The sequence below is a fragment of the Peromyscus californicus genome, unplaced genomic scaffold, assembly GCF_007827085.1.
Source record: "Peromyscus californicus insignis strain IS unplaced genomic scaffold, ASM782708v3 Scaffold_22__1_contigs__length_63687245, whole genome shotgun sequence".
In the NCBI taxonomy this organism is placed as follows: Eukaryota; Metazoa; Chordata; class Mammalia; order Rodentia; family Cricetidae; genus Peromyscus; species Peromyscus californicus.
The window spans coordinates 14889162-14909736 of NW_026294525.1; the positions used below are offsets into that span (position 1 = coordinate 14889162).

Genomic DNA, 20575 nt, shown 5'->3' on the forward strand with positions numbered 1-20575 from the left:
ACTTAGACACCTGGGAGGAGGGACTCCTCATGATGGGATCGTGGTGCTTAACACTGGAAATACCTGCAAATGGGAACACGTGGGACTACACCAGCAGCCACCAGAGCCACAGAAGTCAGACATGGAGCCTTTGGAGACAGCAACCCTGTGATTTCAGACCATTAGCTTCTAAACTGTGAGGGCATACATTTCTGTTGTAAGCTAACTTGCTGGTGACGCTTGTCATGCGAGCTGCAGCAAAGTTAACACAGGGAGTGCCAGCCTTTGCAATGTTGGGGATGAACCCAGGGCATAGCCCATTGTAAACAAGTGCTCCTATCACCAAGCTGCACTTCCAACCAAACACAGCACCTGGAACAGTGATTCCCAGAAATTATTTTAGGAGCAACTAGAAAGACCAATTGAAAGGAGATGGATGAGAACACAAAAAGACACACTCACAAGGTCTTACAGCTCTTTGTCATAGGGCAATTGGGATTTAGAGAAAGCTAGTGGCAACAGAATGGAGAAGGAGCATATGTCCAGTGTTTCAGTGGCGCATGGTGACTAGGGAGCAGCAGACTAAGGCGGATGAACAGGAAGAGTGGATGGTCTGGCAAGAGCAGACACCATCAGAAGGGCAGAGAGGAGGACCGGGTCATTTATGTTCTGATGTGTTGGTGAAAGTATGAACTGTTGCCTGTGGGCAATTGAAAGTAGAAGCTGAACATTTGGTTGTTTGGGACTTGAGAGAGAACCTAGGACTCACAGGGTTTGAAGTTATGGTGGAAAGCATGCAGAGACTTCAGTGGGCTGAAAGCATATTTGGGGTGCAGCTGCAGCAGATGGACCAAGAGAGAAGGGGTGCCTGGCACATGTGTTTTTTCTCTCCTGGTAAACAAATGGTATGCCTTATTAATGCTGAGTCAGCTAACCAACCTACCCTCCAATTGCCACTTCTGGTCTTACATGAATGTCTCAAGCTGTAAGAATTTTTCTTTTACTTCCCCCAATGAACTGGAAGTTACTAATTATCTCTGTACCCAACAGAAAAGTCACAGAATGCATTCAGTTAACATAAATTAAGCAAATATATATGTATGCATATATGTGTGTGTGCATATATGTGTGTATATGTATATATATGTATATGTATATATATGCATAGATCTTATTTTCTTAACCACACACGTAGACCGATGGTCAAATGTTTTTGCTTTATTTTCAAAGCTTTTAGTCCACAGGAAAGAAACAAGTAACAAAGCCCTTCAACTCAAAAGGTCAATTATGAAAACCTCTTCGAATTATTTCTGCACAAGGCTATTTAGTGAAAGAAGTGGAAACAGCAGAGTACCTGCATAAAAACAATGTGGGAGCCACACCTCATACCAGATCCAGGACGAGTTCCAATGGTGCCAGTTATGAATGCAAAGAGAGTCTATGAAAGCAGCAGGTAAGGTCATTTTTTTTTGTTGGTTGAAATCTTTCACACACGGCTTGCCAGGGAGAGCCACGGGTTTGCTGCTGTTCTGAATCAGCTTCAAAGGCAGAAGTTAAGTGAGCCAAGGGAGTTGTAGAAGCAGAGGAGAACATACACCTGACTGAGTAAATAACCAGCCAAGTCTATGCTAGAGGAGCCAAACATTTCCTTCTTGTCTTTTGTTAAAAGACAAGCTTATGCTACATAGCCCAGACTGCCCTTGATCTCACAGCAATGTTCCTGTGTCAGCCTCTTGGGTACTGAGATGGTACACATGTGTCCCTATGCCCATCCTACCCACCTTTCATTGTTTTTTGGAGACAGGGTCCTACTCTGTACTTCCCTTATCCCAGGCTGGACTTGAACTTATTATGTACCCTAGGGTGGCCATCCTTCTGCCTTAACCTCCTTGATGCTGGAATTATGGGTGTGAGGTATCACATCCAACTTCCATCTTCTTTATGTCAATAGTTTATTCTATGTATTATTTTATTGTATTTTATTGACTTAAAAAATACAAAACAGGGTAGAGGAAAACACTCCACAGTAGATCACTTTTCCAACTTGTGTAAAGCCCCAGGTTCAAAGCTCAGCAACAACAACAACATAAAAGAATAAAATAAAACAAAACAAAAACATAGCTAGCATCCTTCCTATTAATTTCCCAGGCTGCCACATAAAATGCCAAAAAACTGTGGCTTTTAAAACAAAAGTGTGTTGTCTCAGCTTCAGAGGCAAGGTTTCCTAGTTAGCTTTATCAGTGTGACACAGCTTAGTGTCATCTGAGAAGAAAGTGTCAAGGTCAGGATGGTATATGGACATGTCTGTGGGGGGTTGTCTTGATTGTTAATTGATGTCGGAGGGCCCTAGTCCACTGTGCTGACAGGACCATTCCCTAAGCAGGTGGTCTCTGGTTGTATTAAAAAAAAAAATAGCTAAGGATGAACCAGAGATCAAGCCAGCAAGCAGTATTCCTCCACATTTTCTGCCTTCAAGTTCCTGCCTTGACTTCCCTCAATGATGGCCCGTCCTGAAGTGTAAGCCTAAGAAATCCTTTCTTCCCCCAAGCTGCTTCTGTCGGTGATTTACGGGAATGGAATGAAACCAGAACACTACAGGCTGAAGATAAAAATGTCGGCAGGGCCACAGTCTCTGACGCTTTTAGGCTAGAGCTCATACTTGCCTATTCCAGCTTCCAGTATCTGCTGGTGAACTCTAGTGACCCTTGACTTAGAGAGAACATGTGTCAGCTGTCCAGTTCACATGTTCAACCATGAAAGAAGTTGAGTGTGATGACTACCTTTCTGTCTTCTCCCTGTGTCTCTTGGAATAATCTACACACACACACACACACACACACACACACACACACACACACACACACACACACACGTGCATCTAGGTCAGTACCCAATGAGCCTTTTTACCAAGATGCCAGTTTTCGTCTATTACAGACCGTGCCTGTGAACTCATTGGATCTCAACTTCTTCTACAAGACTCTGTTTCTAAGTAAAATTACAATCTGAGATATGAGGAGCTAGGCCTTCAACATGTGTTTTTGAGAGAATACAATTCCACACACTCTAAGTGTAACATCTGTCTAAGCACTTAAACGACTAGTAGATGCCCATCTTCTTTGGAATTGGCAAAACTGTAGCCAAAACCCCCTGAAATGTGGCCAGAGGACACCCAGAGCCCTCGGCTGTGGCACACAGACATTCAGATTCTCCTTGACAATATGTGACAAAAGGATCCATATGGGAACATTCTCAACACTCTCGTGAGAAAGGGACTTTTCAAAGGCTTCATATATCTGGTCCTGAAATACTAGTGTCAGAGCTGTGCATAAGCGACAGATCAGGCAAGTAGCTGATTTTGTTGAATTTTACCTGGAACTTTCACAGGAGCAGTAGGGAGCTGGGCATGCCTGGTCAGCAATACAGCTGTGTACTGCAGCCCGGAGTACTGTGCTGAGTGAGGAGATACCAGCCTAGTCCTAGAGATCTCCATACAGAACAGTTACAAATTCTAAACAAGTCTTGCCCTTAATAATGGCATCTGTCATCGCTCCAGGATGTCACCCACCCCTCCATGCCACATTCTTGTGTAATCACCATGCCATTTCCTAGTATGGTAGAATGTCCTAACAGCCTGAGGCCAGGGTTTGCTGCTCTGATTATAACTGGGAAGCAGGGACTGAGATGCTCTGCCAAGCCCCCAGCATGCACGGAAACCGAATAGAAAGCACTGCTCATGCCTGATTCCAGGAGAGTGGTGCTGAGCCCTCTCACTGTCCTCTTGACGGTACCCACCTCCGTTTCCAGTTACGCTCACTTCATTATACCTGTGGATAGACAGCCAACACCTGTCATGGTTCTCAGGGTTCATGTCTGTACACTTCAACATCCCTCTGCTCTTTTTCCAAAAGGAAGGATGGAAACTGAGTTCTCACTGAGGTAGCTGCCATAGCTGCCATAGAGATGTTATAAGCACAGCTAGACCCTGAAGAGAGGTATAAAGAGGACCATCACAGCCTTAAAAAGTAGTCCTAGTTGGTGGGAAAACAAGTGAGTACTTGACAGGGCTCAGATTTCTTAAAATTAGAAAGTCCCAAAGTCACCTTTCATCTGTTTATTTATCCACATGTTTCCAGGCTTCTGTTCATTGCTGATGTGAATGACAAGGGTGAGCATTAGGGCCAGGGAGGCTGTTTGGTGGATTCCTGGAGACACTGGTGAACAAGAAGTCCGGAGCTATGGGGTGGGCTAGGCGACAATGCACTCTTGGGGATGACCCAGAAATTGCTGAGCAACTGCACATGAGGCTTGAAGCAGACACGTCCACAAAAGAGATCCTTTGCCTGTGGGGTCAAAGGTGAGCAAGGAGAGAACCAAAGCAAAATGGTGTGGAGTCAGGACTCTGTAGAAGAGGGAACTCCTATACCTATTTGCACAGGGAGAGCCCAGGAGGGAAAGAAAGAGGAGTCAGATGTTTTCCACTAAGGAAATGAGATTAGTTAAGGCAGCAAGTCTTCAAGAACTCAGAAAGCCATCTCTCTTTCCTCCCCCTTTTTGGCCCAGGCCTTCAGCCCATCTCCTAAGCCAGCAGCTCCCAACCTTCCTAACGCTGCAACCCTTTAATACAATTCCTCATGTTGTGGTGAGCCCCAACCATAAAATTATTTCATTGCTACTTCATAACTGTACTTTTGCCATTGCTATGAACCATAATGTAAATAGCTGATATGCAAAATGTCTGGTATGTGACTCCCAAAGGGGTCAAAGCCATCAGACTTCCAGTACCGGCCATTAGGAGCATACATATCTATCCAAGTTTTCATTCAGCATAGGTAACTAGAGAACGGTCTTTAAAAATTACATTGGTTTTGAGGCATGTACGTTGCAGTAAACTTTAGGAAGAGTTTAATTTATAAGTTGAAGTGGCATGGCTGTTGCCCACATGACTTTACAACAGCTACAAGGACCTATACAAGATCAAGCCAGGTTAAAATTTTAGCGTCTAGTGGAGAGGGTACTCCCAAGGCCCCAGATCTAGCCGAGGATTCGCTGGCAGCCAATGGCAGCTACAAGAGGAAGAGTCATTTCTTTAAAGAGTGTGGCCACTGCTCGATCCCCCATCCTCAGTGAGTAACACCATACCCACTTGCATATGGGCTACACCAGTTGAGCTCAGTGGCTTCAAATAATCAACTAATTACAAAAGGAGGACCTGAAATTGGGAGGGAGAAGTGGGGGGGTCCTGGGGAGAACAGGGGGGTGCTGAGTGGTAGATATGGTCAAGATACACTGTATGCAAGTATGAAAATTTCAAAGACTAAATAAAAATTAAAAAAAATCTTTATGGTAAACCTTTGTCCATAGATGGACCAGAAAATAGCTACTAGGTATTAAAGAATTACAGCACACATAATAAAGGGCAAAATCTCGACAGCTAGACGTTAAGATGCAGAAACAGCCTGGGTTATTTAAAGTCTCCTTCAAACATTGTGTGTTCTTTCTCATCTCTGGCTCCTAGCTCCAAGTTTTCAGGTATAAGCAGATAACCTAGAGGAACGGCAGAAACCAGGAAAGTAAAGAGGGACCACAGGGTCAAGAGGGGTGCCAGAGGGAGACAGAGGACACAAGTGATTTGAAAGGGGATATGGGAGAAGGAGGGGCTTCAATTGGGGGGGGCAGGGGTTAGAGGTCAATACCAAAGAAGGGAGACAATGAAGACAGTAAAACAACTCAGGAAAGATGTCTGAAAAAAATCTAAAAGGAATCTATTATTTATTTACCTAAAATCACACAAAATGTATACAAGTCTATGTGTTTAGGTATATACTTTAAATGAAAATTTCCCATATGGGCTGACAATGCTCACAGACTAGCTACCAAATACTGTAATACCAGGCATAGGAAACCTGCTTTATAGTTGTGGGTCAGGGGAGTCCAAGAGACTCCCAAAACATTATAGCCTATTGCCTTTGCCCTTGGTGGCCTCTTAGAGACAGATGGGAGTATCTAATCTTGAAGATAGTATATGCTTCTGACATAGGACACAAAGGATCCCAGCTGTTTTGACCTGAAAGCCTCCTCTCTGAAGACAGGCTTTCATGGAACCAGAAGCACCCTGCATGCTTCTAATGGAAGGAGCCAATCAATAGTCTTAATGAACTATGACACCTATGAAACACAACAATGACCAGCATGGCATGATAACCTTAATGGTGCAGAGTGGCACATAATATCTTGGTGGAAACCAATAGCTCTTTACTTGTATTTAAGACCCCCTTCAACAGGAGGGAAATCATGCCTGATATTGAAAACCTAGCCAAGGTCATACTTGGAGGAGATCCTTCAACCACCAATTTTCTAGACCAGCGCAATTCCCAACTGCACTCTAAATATTTTTCTTTATATTCACAGTTAAGTGTATCCCTCTCACCCCTCATCAAAGAGATTTCTCTCTGCAACAGATGGACATACCATTATAGAAAATCACAACCAACCAAAAATGCAGAAAGCAAGTGAATGTGTGGTGCCCAGCCCCAACTAATACACCCTCAACACATTTCTTGTACCTAAGGTTCAGGGAACATTTAACAAGTATGGATGGAAAGGATATAAGAGTCAGAGGAATCCAGTCTGCTATGAGATTGTGTCTCCTAGAAATGACATGGAAGTCACACCCATAAAGTCTTATCAATATGGCCACCTAAACAAATTCTAAATAAGAAAGATAGCAATAGACATGGCATTGTGGAAGAGGAAAATTGTGGTGATATATTGTGTACCCCAATAAAGCTTACCTGGGGATCAGAGGACAGAGCCAGCCACTACATTAGACATAGAGGTCAGGAAGTGATGGCACATACCTTTAATCCTATCACTCGGGAGGCAGCGATCCATCTGGATCTCTGTGAGTTCAAGGCCACACCAGGCTACATAAGAGAAACAGAGCCAGGCAATAGTGACACACACCTTTAATCCCAGGAAGTAACATGGCAGGACACAGAAAGCTATATAAGGTGTGAGGAAAAAGGAACTCGCTCTCTTGAGGCTGAGGATTTCATAGAGGTAAGCAAGTGACTGGCTGTTCTGCTTCTCTGATCTTTCAGTTTTCACCCCAATATTTGGCTCTGGGTTTTTTATTATAAGACCTTTTAAGATTTGTGTTACAGGGTCCCCACCCTAGACAAATAACTAGGCAATTAAGGAATGCTGAGAGCCAAAGCAATAGTCTTCCTCAGGGCAGAGCTCCCCAATCATTTACCTAATACCAAGTGGTCAGACCTGAAATCATATATCTACAAGTAAAATTATACAGACTGAGCAGGTTGTGTTTACATATTTAGGTGTAGGTAGGTAGGTAGGTAGGTAGGTAGGTAGGTAGGTAGGTGGGTTGCTAGATAGATAGGGATGATAACAAATAAAGATAGATGGATTAGATAGACAGATATAGACAGACAGACAGACAGAGATGATAAATAAATACAGATGATAGATGATAATTAGACAAGATGATTGATAGATAGATAGTAGATAGGTGGTATAGATCATTGATAGATATTAGATGATATAGATGATAGATAGATACAGATTATAGAAAGATGAGATAGGTAGGTGGATAGATAGATGATAGATAGATTGATGATAGATGGTAGATTTAAGAGCAATTAAGAAAAAAGGTATGAATTTAAAAGAGAGAAAAGTAGGAAAATGAGAGAGGTTGGAGGGAGGAGAGGGTAGGGGAAATACTATAATCATATTTCAATTTCAAAACTAAAATTATTTTTAAAAAGTCTTTGTGCAGAACTGGATAAGTAGGAGTGATCATTCTTCCCGTAGCTGTTCTTCAGACATGCCAAAGGGAAACTTTCATTCCTTATAGACATCTTGTCCTAGGGCTAACACAAGTTCTTTCTGGATTAGAACTGAGGACCATGCTTGCATGTCATTTTACACATCCTCACCTCTTAATTCCCACATATCAAGTCAGAAAATAGGGCCAAATGGTAAGACAAGGGAAAATTCAATTTTATTCACAACTCTTGAGAATTCTAACAAAATTCTATTGTAAAAAAATTAAATAACCCAAAGTATTGATTATATTTATTAAAAATCCATCATTCAAAATGAAGTCTGTTCATACTGGTAGTCATTCACTTCTGACTTCTTTATTGAAATCTTTTCCTTTACCTCCTTTTGTGTGTATTTTTTAATCGTTTCTCTTTTTTGTGTGTGAGATTATAATACAATTACATCACCGCACTCTCTTCCCTCCCTCCAAAGCCTCCCTATACTCCTCCTTGTTCTCTTTCAAATTCATATCACATGGCTGATGCCACACAACGGCTTCCCTGCTATTGTTCTTCCTAACGATGTTTCTCATTCCCTTTTTGAAATTACCATTATTATTCTCAAATTATCAGCTCATAAATGTGACATTGCCTATACCTGCTCTTTAATGTGGCCTTTTAAAATGATTTTTAAATGACAGATTGTATTTGGGTATATAAAACCTTTGTGAAATACAACTTTCTCTGCAAATTTTCACAGTCATCTTTAGAATTCCTCATGGAGGTCTTTGATCTGCTCTCTTTTTTTTTCTCACCCTTTTTAAATCAATGGCCATTGTCATTCACTTTCCTCAGACAAGTAGTCCTGTGGCACACACAGACACAGACACAGACACAGACACACACAGACACACACACACACACACACACACACACACACACACACACACACACACACACACATACACACAGGCTTGTGACAGTCACTTGATGACAGGGATACATCAGAGAAATGGATCCCTGGGTGGATCTGCTATTTTCCACAAACTGGGCAGCCTGCTCTCTCTCTAATCCATACCACTACAAACCCACCATCATTGACATGGCCCGTTGCTAAGCAAAACATTGTTACACAGCACATGATTGTACGTAACTACATTTTGCTTTTATAATTCTTTTTTATAAAGTGCCAATCAACAAAATATAGTTTGATCCCAAAGATTTTTGGACCTTTGAAATATCATAAAGAAATTTGAGAGTAGCCTGGCTAGATATTTTATTACCATGCACTTGTCTAGTTCTGTGTTTAACAATGGAACAGATAAACATGACCACAGAATCTTCCTCAGCTTGACTTCTGCCTCCATTTTAATCCTGAATTGAGGTTACTTTCATAAATCTTTCATCAATGGGTAATACATTTGAATTTACTGAGGCACAAGCAGGAAAGTATGTTCAAGGCCTGCCTGGGCTACGCAGCAAGACTCTGACTTAAAACACCACCACCACCAACATACCACTTATAAAATGTTGTGATGGGTCTCTACAGATAAAAATGAATGATATATACTTGTTTTCAGTACTGCTCTAGAGCTCTGGAACCAGTATTGCCAGAATCTCAGAGGGGAGTGTTTATAGATGGATAAAAACTTAACAGCCACCAAGAACTGGCTCGCAGGAGTATGACCATTAAATCTTTCGTGCATTTCATTTTTTTTCTTTTCTCTTGATGTGTAAAAACAGGACAAAAACAAACATAAAGTTCAAGGAAAAATACATAGCCCTATATAATTCTAATCTCGAAGTAGTTGTGTCTATCTCACAAAACAATGATAAAATATCTAGGCATTTGATAAAACTTGCAGTTCCTTAGGCGGCCAGGGATTTTTGCTTGCTCATTAGAATTATCCTCAAAATTTAAATTCTTTCTATCAGCCTTATTCTTTCACATACTCTGACCTCTCCTACCCAAACTAGATAGATGCCCTGTAATAAGTTTGCATGGCACTGCTGGCTCCCTACTCACAGGACGACATGTTTATATGTGGATCTATGCAAACACATGTGAGACTCCCAAAGGGCAGATTCGCATTAACTCAGCCTATGTCAGGGACTCTGGGAATGAAGGCACAAAACTCCATAGATATTTTAGTTTTATAAAAAAAAGAAAATATCTCACATGTCATGGAAAATAACCTCATCTATTAAAACCCAAGGAAGAGAAAGCTCTATTTAAATCAAATCAAATCAGATTGATTTAATCTTTAAGCCATACAAAAGAGTCCACGTCTTCTTGCCTCAGCACAAGATTCTGTATATGAAATCCATTAGTTGGGGCACGGGAGTCTTGTTTCCATCATAACTAGAGTCCTTCTCCATAAATGAGAACAGTCAAGGGCTATAGAAACAGCACTTGAGAGACCAATAGGAGGAACAGAGTGTCACTTCAGCCTCTGGATCTTTCTAGAAGCTCCTTGGGAGGTTGCTTGCATTTATTTTCCTGTTGTATTTCCCTTTCTCTGAGCATACAATGCATAAAGCGAAGTGAACAAATAATTGGCATTCCATAAATAAACCTTTTATTAGCCCTTTAGCGCACAATATTTAAAGAAGAGATTATTTACGGAAGAACTGCTTCTTAATAGAGGAGTTTTGAGTGACAGTCTTAGAAATCAAAAAATTCCATAGATCACTGGGCATTAAGTACTTTTAGTACGTGATATCTCTGCGTGACAGACACACATGTGCATGTGGTATGTAGTATCCATCCAAGTATTTTGAGCAAAGAAAACTGGCCAAAAATACTATGTCAAAGGTTTTATTGTCCTGGGTATTTATTTTTAAAGGCTATATCTTAAGTTTCAAGGGAAATATAGTACGTTAATATTGACAAGGGACAAAGGCCAATGTGGCATTGACACTAATCATGTAGCATGCTGTCATTTTTTCCCCACAGTATCACAGCCAATTCTTAAAAAGTTAATCACGCTTACAATCAAAGTTGAGATTTGCCTTCTTACCTGGCACCCTCTTCGCCCAGTTGATCATGTGAACCAGCTCCCGGTCTGCCAGGTTGGTGAGTAGGCCCATCATTGAAGCTTCGCTGAAAGGTCTAGAAGGATCATACTCAGAATAGATCAAGGGTGGTTCGGCATCCAGCAAGGCACTGACCATCTGATCAGCTGTCAAGGACAAGGCGGGGCTGTTCTTCTTAGTGTGCTTGATCACGAGGGGGCTCGGCCAAAGGTTGGCGGCCCGCATGTCTCCTGAAGGCCCCATTTCACTTCGGCCTTCCAAGTCATCTCTCTGACGCTTGTGCTTCAACATTCTCCCTCCTCGCCGGTCCTTCCGTATCCCTGACAATGCAGAAGGATAGAGAACACATTCAATGACCTTTTTCTCCTGTGAATTTCAGTACGAACACCAACTTCAAAGATAATAGCCCTTTATTTTATGAAAATAAATACTGAGAGCACACGCCAACTAGGAAGTGTTTAGTAACTGTCACTCCAAACGAAAAGGTGAACAGCACTGACTTGTGGCATTTGGTGACATTCATGGGGTAAATAAGGTCATTGTAACAAATTTCAAGCCACCTATCTGTTAAGAGGTGTGAGAACTTCTGAAAATGTCATGATGGGATTTTATTGGCCAGTAGTAGTTGTATCTGACATACCAGTACTTGTGTGTGTCTCTGTGTGTGCATGTGTGTGTATGTGTATGTCATATGTGTACGTATCTGTGCATGTTTATCTATGTGTATGTATCTGAATGTATATGTATGTATGTGTACGTATGCATATGTGTACATGTGTCTATGTATGTGCATGTGTGTATATGTGTGCATGTTTGTATGTATGTGTATATATGTGCATGTATGTATATGTATATATGTGTATATATGTCTGTGTGTATAGCAAATATTATAAAAATAATAGAATTATAATAACTAGTTACTCATAAAAATATGACTTAATATCAAACACTGCATCTTTTATAGACACTCTTTAACAGCAAACTAACGGTATTTTTAGTAACGAAGGAGTGGAGCACCATGGTGGAGTAAGACCTAATGTCTGAATCCCAAGAGAAACATTGATTTAACAATCATTGGCATAAACATAAGTTCAAAGAGCAAAGCAACAATAATGCAATTAGAAATGACCGGTCAATCAGAGGAGATACTTCTCAAAGGAAGACATAATGGTCAACAAGTATATCAAAAATGTTCAGCACCACTAATAATCAGACAAACACAAATTAAATCCATGAGAGGCCACCTCACTCCAGTTAGAATGACAACAATTCCAACGGACAAAAGACAAGAAACAGTGATGAGAACTCGGGGAAACTCAGCGCTAGGATGCCTTTGCCTAGTGGCGAGTTAGCCCAGTAGCTATAAAAATAGTAGATAGTTTCCTTTTCAAAATGTTAAAGGGCTGGAGAGATGGCTCAGGAGCTGAGAACGCTTACTGCTCTCACAGAGGGCCAGGGTTTGGCTCCAAGACCTACACTGTGGATCATAGTTGTCTGTAACTCCAGTTCTAGGGGACCCAATGCCCTCTTTTGACCTCCATGGGCACCAGGCATGTATGTGAGGTACAGACATACGTGCAGGCAAAGCATCCAAATGCATAATACAAATAACTCTTTAAAAAAGAAAAAGAATTTTTCTCTTTAAATTAAAAATAGAATTATTATTATTATTATTATTATTATTATTATTATTACTATTATTATTATTTTACCTAGCAATTCCATTCCTGCCCAGATGTTCAAAGAAAACCAAGTCAATATGTTGATGAGACACTCATATCACCATAATATTGTCCACGGTACCCCAAGAAAGAGAGGCAATGCAAGTGTCTACAAACTGATGAATGAAGAAAGAAAATGTGGTACATATACATCACAGAATACTATCCAGCCATAAAAAAGAAGTGATATTCTGTCATTTGCAAAGAATTGGGTAGAGCTGGAAGATGGTATGTTAGATGAACAGATACTCATGTGCAATATAAAATAACCACATGGAGGAGGTGGTGGGGAGGAACTGGGAGGAAAGAAGGGAGGGGAAACTGCAGTTGGGATATAAAAACAAAAAAATTAACAAAATGAATGAATGAATGAATGAATGAATGAATGAATGAATGAATGAAATAGCTATCCAGACACCAAGAGCAGAAGGGCTATTCCAAGAAGCCAGACGGAGTGAAAGTGAGAGAACTTAGAGTAAACTTGGCCAAGTTGCGTTTTCAGGCACACAGGAGAAATAAACTCCTGTGTTATGCTGCACAGTGCAGTGACGAGATAATGATAACCAAGTGTGTATTTAAGAAAAAGCTTTCATAAAAGATAATCAGTACAGAGAAATGATCAGTCTATGATAAGACTGAGATGCTTGCCCTGATGTGAATATTACACCATTTATTGAAATAGTACATGGTCCTTGTCATGTATGTACAATTTTTACTCGCCAGACAACTGTGTGTGTGAGCGTGTTCGTGTCATGGTATGTGCACACATGTGTACATGGGTGTGTGCATGGGTATGCATGTGCCTATGGAGACCCGAGGTCAATGTCCAGTATGCCCAGTCACTCTCCATTTTATTTTTCTAGTCAAAGTTTCTCAGTGGACCTAGAGTGTATTGATTCATCTAACCTGGCTGGCAAGCAAAGTCAGGGACCCTCCTGCCTCCACCTCCCCGGTGCTAACCCCGGGACCATCCTGTTTCCACATCCCCAGTGCTATGATCATAGTGTGTGTAACAGCACCTGGCTTTTCCATAGTGCTTGAGATCCCAACTCACCTCATCATGTTTACACTTTACTTGAGATCTCCACAGCCTTTCAGCTAAGTTTGGAAGCATTTGAGATTATTTTTATTAACAATAATAATAATAATAAAAGACATTTCCTAGGAGTAAGAGAGATGGCTCAGCCCTTAAGAGCATTGGCTGCTCTTGAAGAGGACCTAAGCTGGGTTCCTTGCAACCATATGGCAGCTCACAACTGACCCTAACTCCAATTCTGGAGGGTATGGAACTCTTTTCTGTCTTCTGCAAATACCAGAAACATATGTGGTACATATGCAGACAAAACACTCACACAGATACTGCCCCCCACCACACACACACACACAGACACAAAGACATACAGACACAGACACAGACACAGACACACACACAGACACACACACAATTCACTAGGTAACTTATAACTTCATCATCTAAATAGACTTCTAGCTGGGAGATGCTACAGAATGCTGATCTACTCAGGACGCACAGTATGGTCCCAGGTCCCCAGGGTAGCTCAGTCAAATTCTCATGGCTGCTGAGCTATTGTATTAGGAACTGACCCAAGTTTGTCAGTGTTCTTAGCTTTGGATTCTTCACAAACACATTTCTCTTTCTAAATATGAAATTTTAAATAGTTCCAAATAATCTTCTCCCAAAGGTTTACCCACCTGTGACTCTCACTAACTAAATTAAAGACCCCAGGGGAGCAGGTGGTTCAATTTTTCTGCTGTTCATTCTTTGAGCCTTTGACTTAGAGTCTTACCCAGAAAAAGGCTATTCTGTTCTGACCAAATGTTATTGGCAAAAAGAACTATTTCAAAGACCAAAGATAAACACAAGCCTCTGTATTTCTTACAGACTTATCTCTCCAAAATTAGATAGTCAGTTGGATATTAAGTTTTAGACTTACATGGAAGGAATTAGGAATTAATATTTTAGTAAAATTTTAATGCACATTTTTTTGTTTTGTTTTGAGGTAGGGTCTCCCTATATAGCACTGGCTGTCCTGGAACTCATTGTGTAGACCTGGACGGTCTTGAACAACAGAGATCCACCTGCATATGCCTCCTGAGTGCTGGGATTAAAGATGTGCCTGACTAATTCAAATATATTTTCACATTGAACACATGAAAAATAAACACTATATGTTAACTGTTTGTCACTTGTAACAGAGAAAGAATTAATATGAGAACTTCATTCTCCTTGTTCTAATTTGTCAAGACACTGGGGAAAATGTATAGCTGGAAATTTTTTTAAAGATATAGCTTCACTGTTTCAGGTCCAAATTAGATAAATTAGTTGATAATGTATAAATGAAAAGAAACCACCAACCCTTCCTGCTCAAAAATGAGCATTTCCTACAAGTCCTGGAATAAGCAATAATAATAATAACGAAGGTTGATATTTCAATGGTGTTGAATACTATTTATTTGATGTGTGTGAGTGGTGTTCTGTTTGCTGTGTGCCTGGTGTCCAGAGAGGCCAGAAGTCAATGTCAGATCCCCTGGGAGTGAAGCTGCAGATGGTTGTGAGCCACCATGTAGGTGCTGGGAATCGAACCTGAGTCCTGAGTCAGTGTGCTTAACTGCTAATCTGTCTCTCCAATCCCAAAGATTGTTGTTTTAAACATTAATATGCATTGAGCATGTGATGTGCATCTTAAGTACTTCCTGTGCACTGTGTGGGAGGATATTTTAAGGTAATTAGTCCTCACAAAAAATCTCGTGAGGTAAATTTTGGAAACCACCAGCCAGGCCTTGCCTGTTAGCACTTGGTGCCACATGCTAACAGACTGCAACTTGGAGCCCCTCGGTGTTTATTCTGTATTCACATGCCAGCTCTGAAAGGAGGTTGACTTTGTTCTATTTTTCAGATAAACCAATTTTGAAATTTATTCATTATCATGGACACAAAGCTAACAAGTGTAGGGACCTATAAGTCAAGCAAACGAAGGCAGTGGCAGGTGATCGGCCACTGTGCACATATTTCAGTGATCTCATAGTCAAACATGCCGACATCTCAGTTAAGGAAGATGATGGTCCCATCACCTTTGCTCATCAGAGCACATGTGAAACATCATGCTTGTTGCTGGATGTGGCATAGTTCAGAACAATAAGCCTGTTCCAACTGGAGTAGCTAGATCACCGAGGAGCCATGATATCAGGTAATGCGACCAACAAGTGTAGAACATGAGGAGTCAGCCTAGAGTCCATGGTGGAAGCAAACACATCGCTCTGGGATTTGGATCCTGTACTGGTTTAAACGGTGACCCAACAGACCAAAGCTGAAATAGAAGCTTTGTGCAGAAACCATAGAAGGAATAAGCATTCTGCACTAGCAGGACAACACATGTATTGGCTGCCACTTCAAAAACTCTAAGCTGGACAACTGAAGGCTTCCGAGAATACACATTCTAGTTATTCTTTTAGTCTAGTGACCGTGACCAAAAGAAACTTGAGGAGGAAGGGTTTATCTGGCTTACAGTTTACAGCCATCACTGAATGAAGCCAGGGCAGAAACTCAAGGCAAGAATGAAGCAGAGAGCATGGAGGAACATTGTTTATTGCCTTGCTCTCTTTAGATTGCACAGCAATCGTTCTTATACAGCCCAGGCCCACCTGCCTAGGGATGGAACCACCCAGAGTGAGCTGGGTCCTCCCATACCATCATTGTTTTCAAGAAAATACCACACAAGCATGCACACAAGCCATCTGAAGGAGGTAATTTTTCAGCTATGGTTCTCTCTTCCCAGGTGTCAAGTTGACAACAAATGAAACAGAGCAGGAGGGTGGCTGGAGTTTTTATGTGTGCACATATCAAATTACAAAATTTCCTCTCTTGGAGGAGTTTACAAGTAGTTGGTTGGATGGTTTTATCGTAGAACTGTTTAAAATAGCATGTTGGGCTGCAGTGTCCACTTGATTCTCACAGTGGGGTGACTTGGGTTATTGAACACAAGCCAAAAAGGGCCCCAAGTTTAAGATGCAGAGCCCTAAGATGCAGCTGGAAAGATGAGAGAGTTGGGTATTTGTAAAACCACCAAGCAGCCAAACAGAGAAAGGAGGAGTTGATAAACACCTGTAAATATTCTAATTTATTCCAAAGGCATGGTGCTTTACAAATGCCAGAATCCCTACAAGCAAAATAAAATAGAAAATGATGCACATTGTTGGCCAACTGTGTGCAGTGGGATCCCAGAGTGTGGCCCAATGAGGAACAGGCTCTTCTGGTAAGCTGCCAAGTGAATGCATTAGTAGTGGTAATACTATATCAATATTTTATAAAAGTTCAAATAAACTCTAGTTAGAATTAGATGACAATGGGGGGAACCCAACTTTTGTTTCTATCTCACCCCCATGAAGTGAGCACTCAAGGTCAGCGCCAACATCCACAGGCTGTATCTCTGTAGCACAGACAGCTAATTCTTAATTACACAGGATGAGGTGTACTTGTTCTTACACCCATAGATAAGTGTAACCCTCACCCCCACCAAAAAAAAAAGTCTGCTGTGACATTGTGTCTCCTGCACCTGTAAAACATGCACCTCAATAACATGGCTGCCGAACAAGGATGACACTAATAAATGTGCTCACATCAAAGTGACAAGGAACTCCAGGAAACTAATGACTACTGAGAGGAGAAGAAATCAGCCCCAGGGAGGAGCCCACTCATTGGTTATCCAATACCAAGTGGTAGTCCCTGATATCATGTACATACAGATAACTACGCGGACGGAACAGGTCATATATATATACATACATACATACATACATATATATATATATATATATGTTATTGTTACTTGTGTGTGTGTGTGTGTGTGTGTGTGTGTGTGTGTGTGTACCAATAACATCAAAGAAAAAGAGGCCATGAACTTCAGAAGGAATAAGGGAAAGATATGGAAGGGACTGGAGGGAGAGCATTTGGGATGTGCTTGAGGGAGGAAAGGGAAGGGGGAAATGATATAATTATACCTTAATTTTTTGATGGGAATAATTAAAGTTCCAAGAGAAAACTAAAATCACACTTCTTCCAGACATTTTCCAGAATTATTTGTAAGGCAGCAATGTAATCCTACCTCTGCTTGACTATTTCTTTTTTAACTATCAGAAGAAAAAGTTAAAAGGCTAAACTACTAATTCATAAGAAGAAGAAAAAAATACTTTTAAAAGATAATAGTTTAGAGTATGCAAATATTAAACAGAGAAAGTCATGGCAATCAAGAAGTTTATTTGTACCAAACGGCACTGTAATGTGTAATGCAAACAAGACATGTTGTACTGCCATTTAGCAATGAAAATGTCATTTTCGAGATGATGCAGCTAGATATTCAGCAGGTTGATCCCAAAGCTGTGACTGGGTATCAGAATAACTGTTCACTATTTATTAACTCTCAAATTGTGCCACTGATTAGATTATGCTTGCATCAAGGCAAAGTTATTCTTTTAAAAGTCATTTAACACATATTCATGATTGTCCTAGCAGAGCCATACATTTAAATAAAGGATTGGAAGCTACTTTATCTACCCTGTAACCCTGTGAATGTAGCCAGTCTGAACTGGTAATGTCCTCCTCATATTACTATGAGGGCATAGAAAAGTCACATGTAAAACCTCTAGTAGATTTTTTCTAGTAGTGTGGATTTGAGTGACATTAATCCATCTTGGGGACATTAATGGAAGGATATTTACTAAGCCACTAAAACCAGACAACCAGAAAGAGACTGAAAGGCAAAGAAAACATGACCAGAGACCCTAGAGAAGCTAAGTCCTGAGGAGTACTTCAAAAACTACCAGTGAGTCAAGAGGTGGCTAGAATGAAGCCAGAGGCTGCTGATTCCTGGGGAGAAGGAGGCTGAAGCCGTACCAGCTGCTTAGACGGTTATGCCCTGGCCCTAAAACCAAACATTTATCCCAATGTGTCAAATGTCTGAGACACACTGAAAAGTGACTTCTGATTATCTGAGGTCTTTTTGTGTTGCTTTGCAGTGTGAGGGTAGCAGGGATAAAACCCAGAGCCCCTGTACAATCCAAGCATCCAGGAAAACATTCTACTGCTGGGCTAACATGCCCAGCCCTTGGTTGGTTGATTTATTTAAGACAGGGTCTCATTATGTAGCCTAGAGGCTGATCTTGAGCTTGGTATAGAGCTGGCCTTGAACTTCCATCTCCCGGTGTCCGTCTCACAGACACTAGTCTCAGAGGCACACATCACCATGCCTACCTAGAGTTCAATCATTCATCTTGTCAGCATTTGAATTCTTTGATTTGGCCATTGAATCTTGGGCAAAGTTAATATACTGTCTGAATATCCATTAATGATAAAATTTTCTGGATTATTGGCTTCTAATGTAGTCTTTCAAATTTACTTTCATTGGAATGATCTCTTTTTTCCTCTTAGTAACCTATGTCTCAAAAGAAAAAACTAGCGAACATCAGTAATTTCCCCCAGTTTCCTGCAACTACTTCAATGTATTATTATTTCAAACATTTGCATAATTGATTCTCTTTGTTTTTCAGTAACTTCACATTATCCGTGAGGTATTGAAAAGCCAGGCAAAGAAATACACTAAAAGCTTTTTATTAAGTTCAGTGTGTTGAAAGAAATAGGTGTGCTGATTACTTAAAAATTAAAGATAACAACCTAATAAAGCCACCGCAGAAGAGCATCCTTGCCCATTCTAATGCAGACACACACACTCAAGATGGATGAACTGTGTGAGTTAAGTCCTGGCATCATCCCACTGCACAGAAGAGGATGAAGCCTGGGTTATCATCTCTCCAAGAGTAACTGAGGATTTAAACCCAACTCTACTTAACTCCGGAGCGTGTGTATCATAATATAGACTGTAAAACCCCTATATCAAAACCTGTTGAACTTTTCTGATTCACACCCATTGAAATTTCTATGCAGCTATACAAATCAAACATAAATTCAAAATAAATCCCAAAGGAAATTTATTTTATGGTAATTCTTTGCTATATATAATTTTACCATATTAAAGGTGAAATAAAACTCACATAGTAACTATATGGATGTGGTCGTTTGTCTAATACAACATATTCCCAAGATAAGAATCTGACACACAGATGAGGAATGCCAGCAGGAAATGCTCTGGGTGTTTGTTTTTAGTAATAAAAACATGATGTTTCTGTAAGAGCAGAAAAACGTTACACATGCAGTAAAGCACTGTAGTTTATGACTCAGCGTAGTTATGAATCTGAGTGGAGCTGTTTCAGGGAGCCCTCACTGCCACCAGGGAGCACTCACTGCCACCAGGGAGCACTCACTGCCACTCTGAGACATGGTGGTATGTGAAATACAAAGTGTTCATGCTCTGTGCCAAGGCTACATGGAAGCTGTGTGAGGCTATGTGGGCAAGCACTGCCTGAAAAGCCTTGGGTTCATTAAGTATTTGGTTTTGAATTAATTTCTTGGTCACTGTGCGTTCAGAAACTTTTTGTTATACATTTTTGGCACAGCCTCATATTTGGTCACGTAGGATCATGACTCACAGTTGAAGAGGCTTTGCCTTCCATGAACATTAGATGATGCTGTTTACATTTTGTAGATTATTAAATTTATCACAGCCTCTCAGCATGCTGTGCCAAGGACCTGTGCATTTAAAGCTACTTGGACCATTTAAAACTACCTAACATTGCTGTGGCAGGAATCTTAGAAGGACTTACTAATAAAAACAAACCTGGAACTGGGTATTGGGTTAAATGCTGGAAGATCAGAGAAGCAGAACAAGCCACAGCTACCTCACCTTGCCAGTTCCTCGGCTGATCCTGTTTCCTCAGACTGGATGCCTCTCAGTTGAACTGCTGCTCAAAGACTAAAAGCTTAACCAGGCTAGTTCCTGGTCCTCACGCCTTAAATACCTTTCTGCTTTCTGCCATCACTTCCTGGAATTAAAGGCGTGTGTCACCATGCCTGGCTGTTTCCAGTGTGGCCTTTGAACTCACAGAGATCCAGATGGATCTCTGCCTCCAGAAGGCTAGGATTAAAGGTAT

General features: G+C 40.9%; 1 protein-coding gene across 2 annotated transcripts in view; it reads right to left on the minus strand.

Moving 5' to 3' along the window:
* The window catches only part of Esr1 (estrogen receptor 1), a 259201-nt gene that overhangs the window by 124772 nt on the left and 113854 nt on the right, over nt 1–20575 (minus strand). For both annotated transcript variants that reach the window (XM_052750952.1, XM_052750953.1), the window contains exon 5: nt 10781–11116. In XM_052750952.1, coding sequence (XP_052606912.1) covers nt 10781–11116 — 336 coding nt within the window. The remainder of the gene's footprint in view (nt 1–10780; nt 11117–20575) is intronic.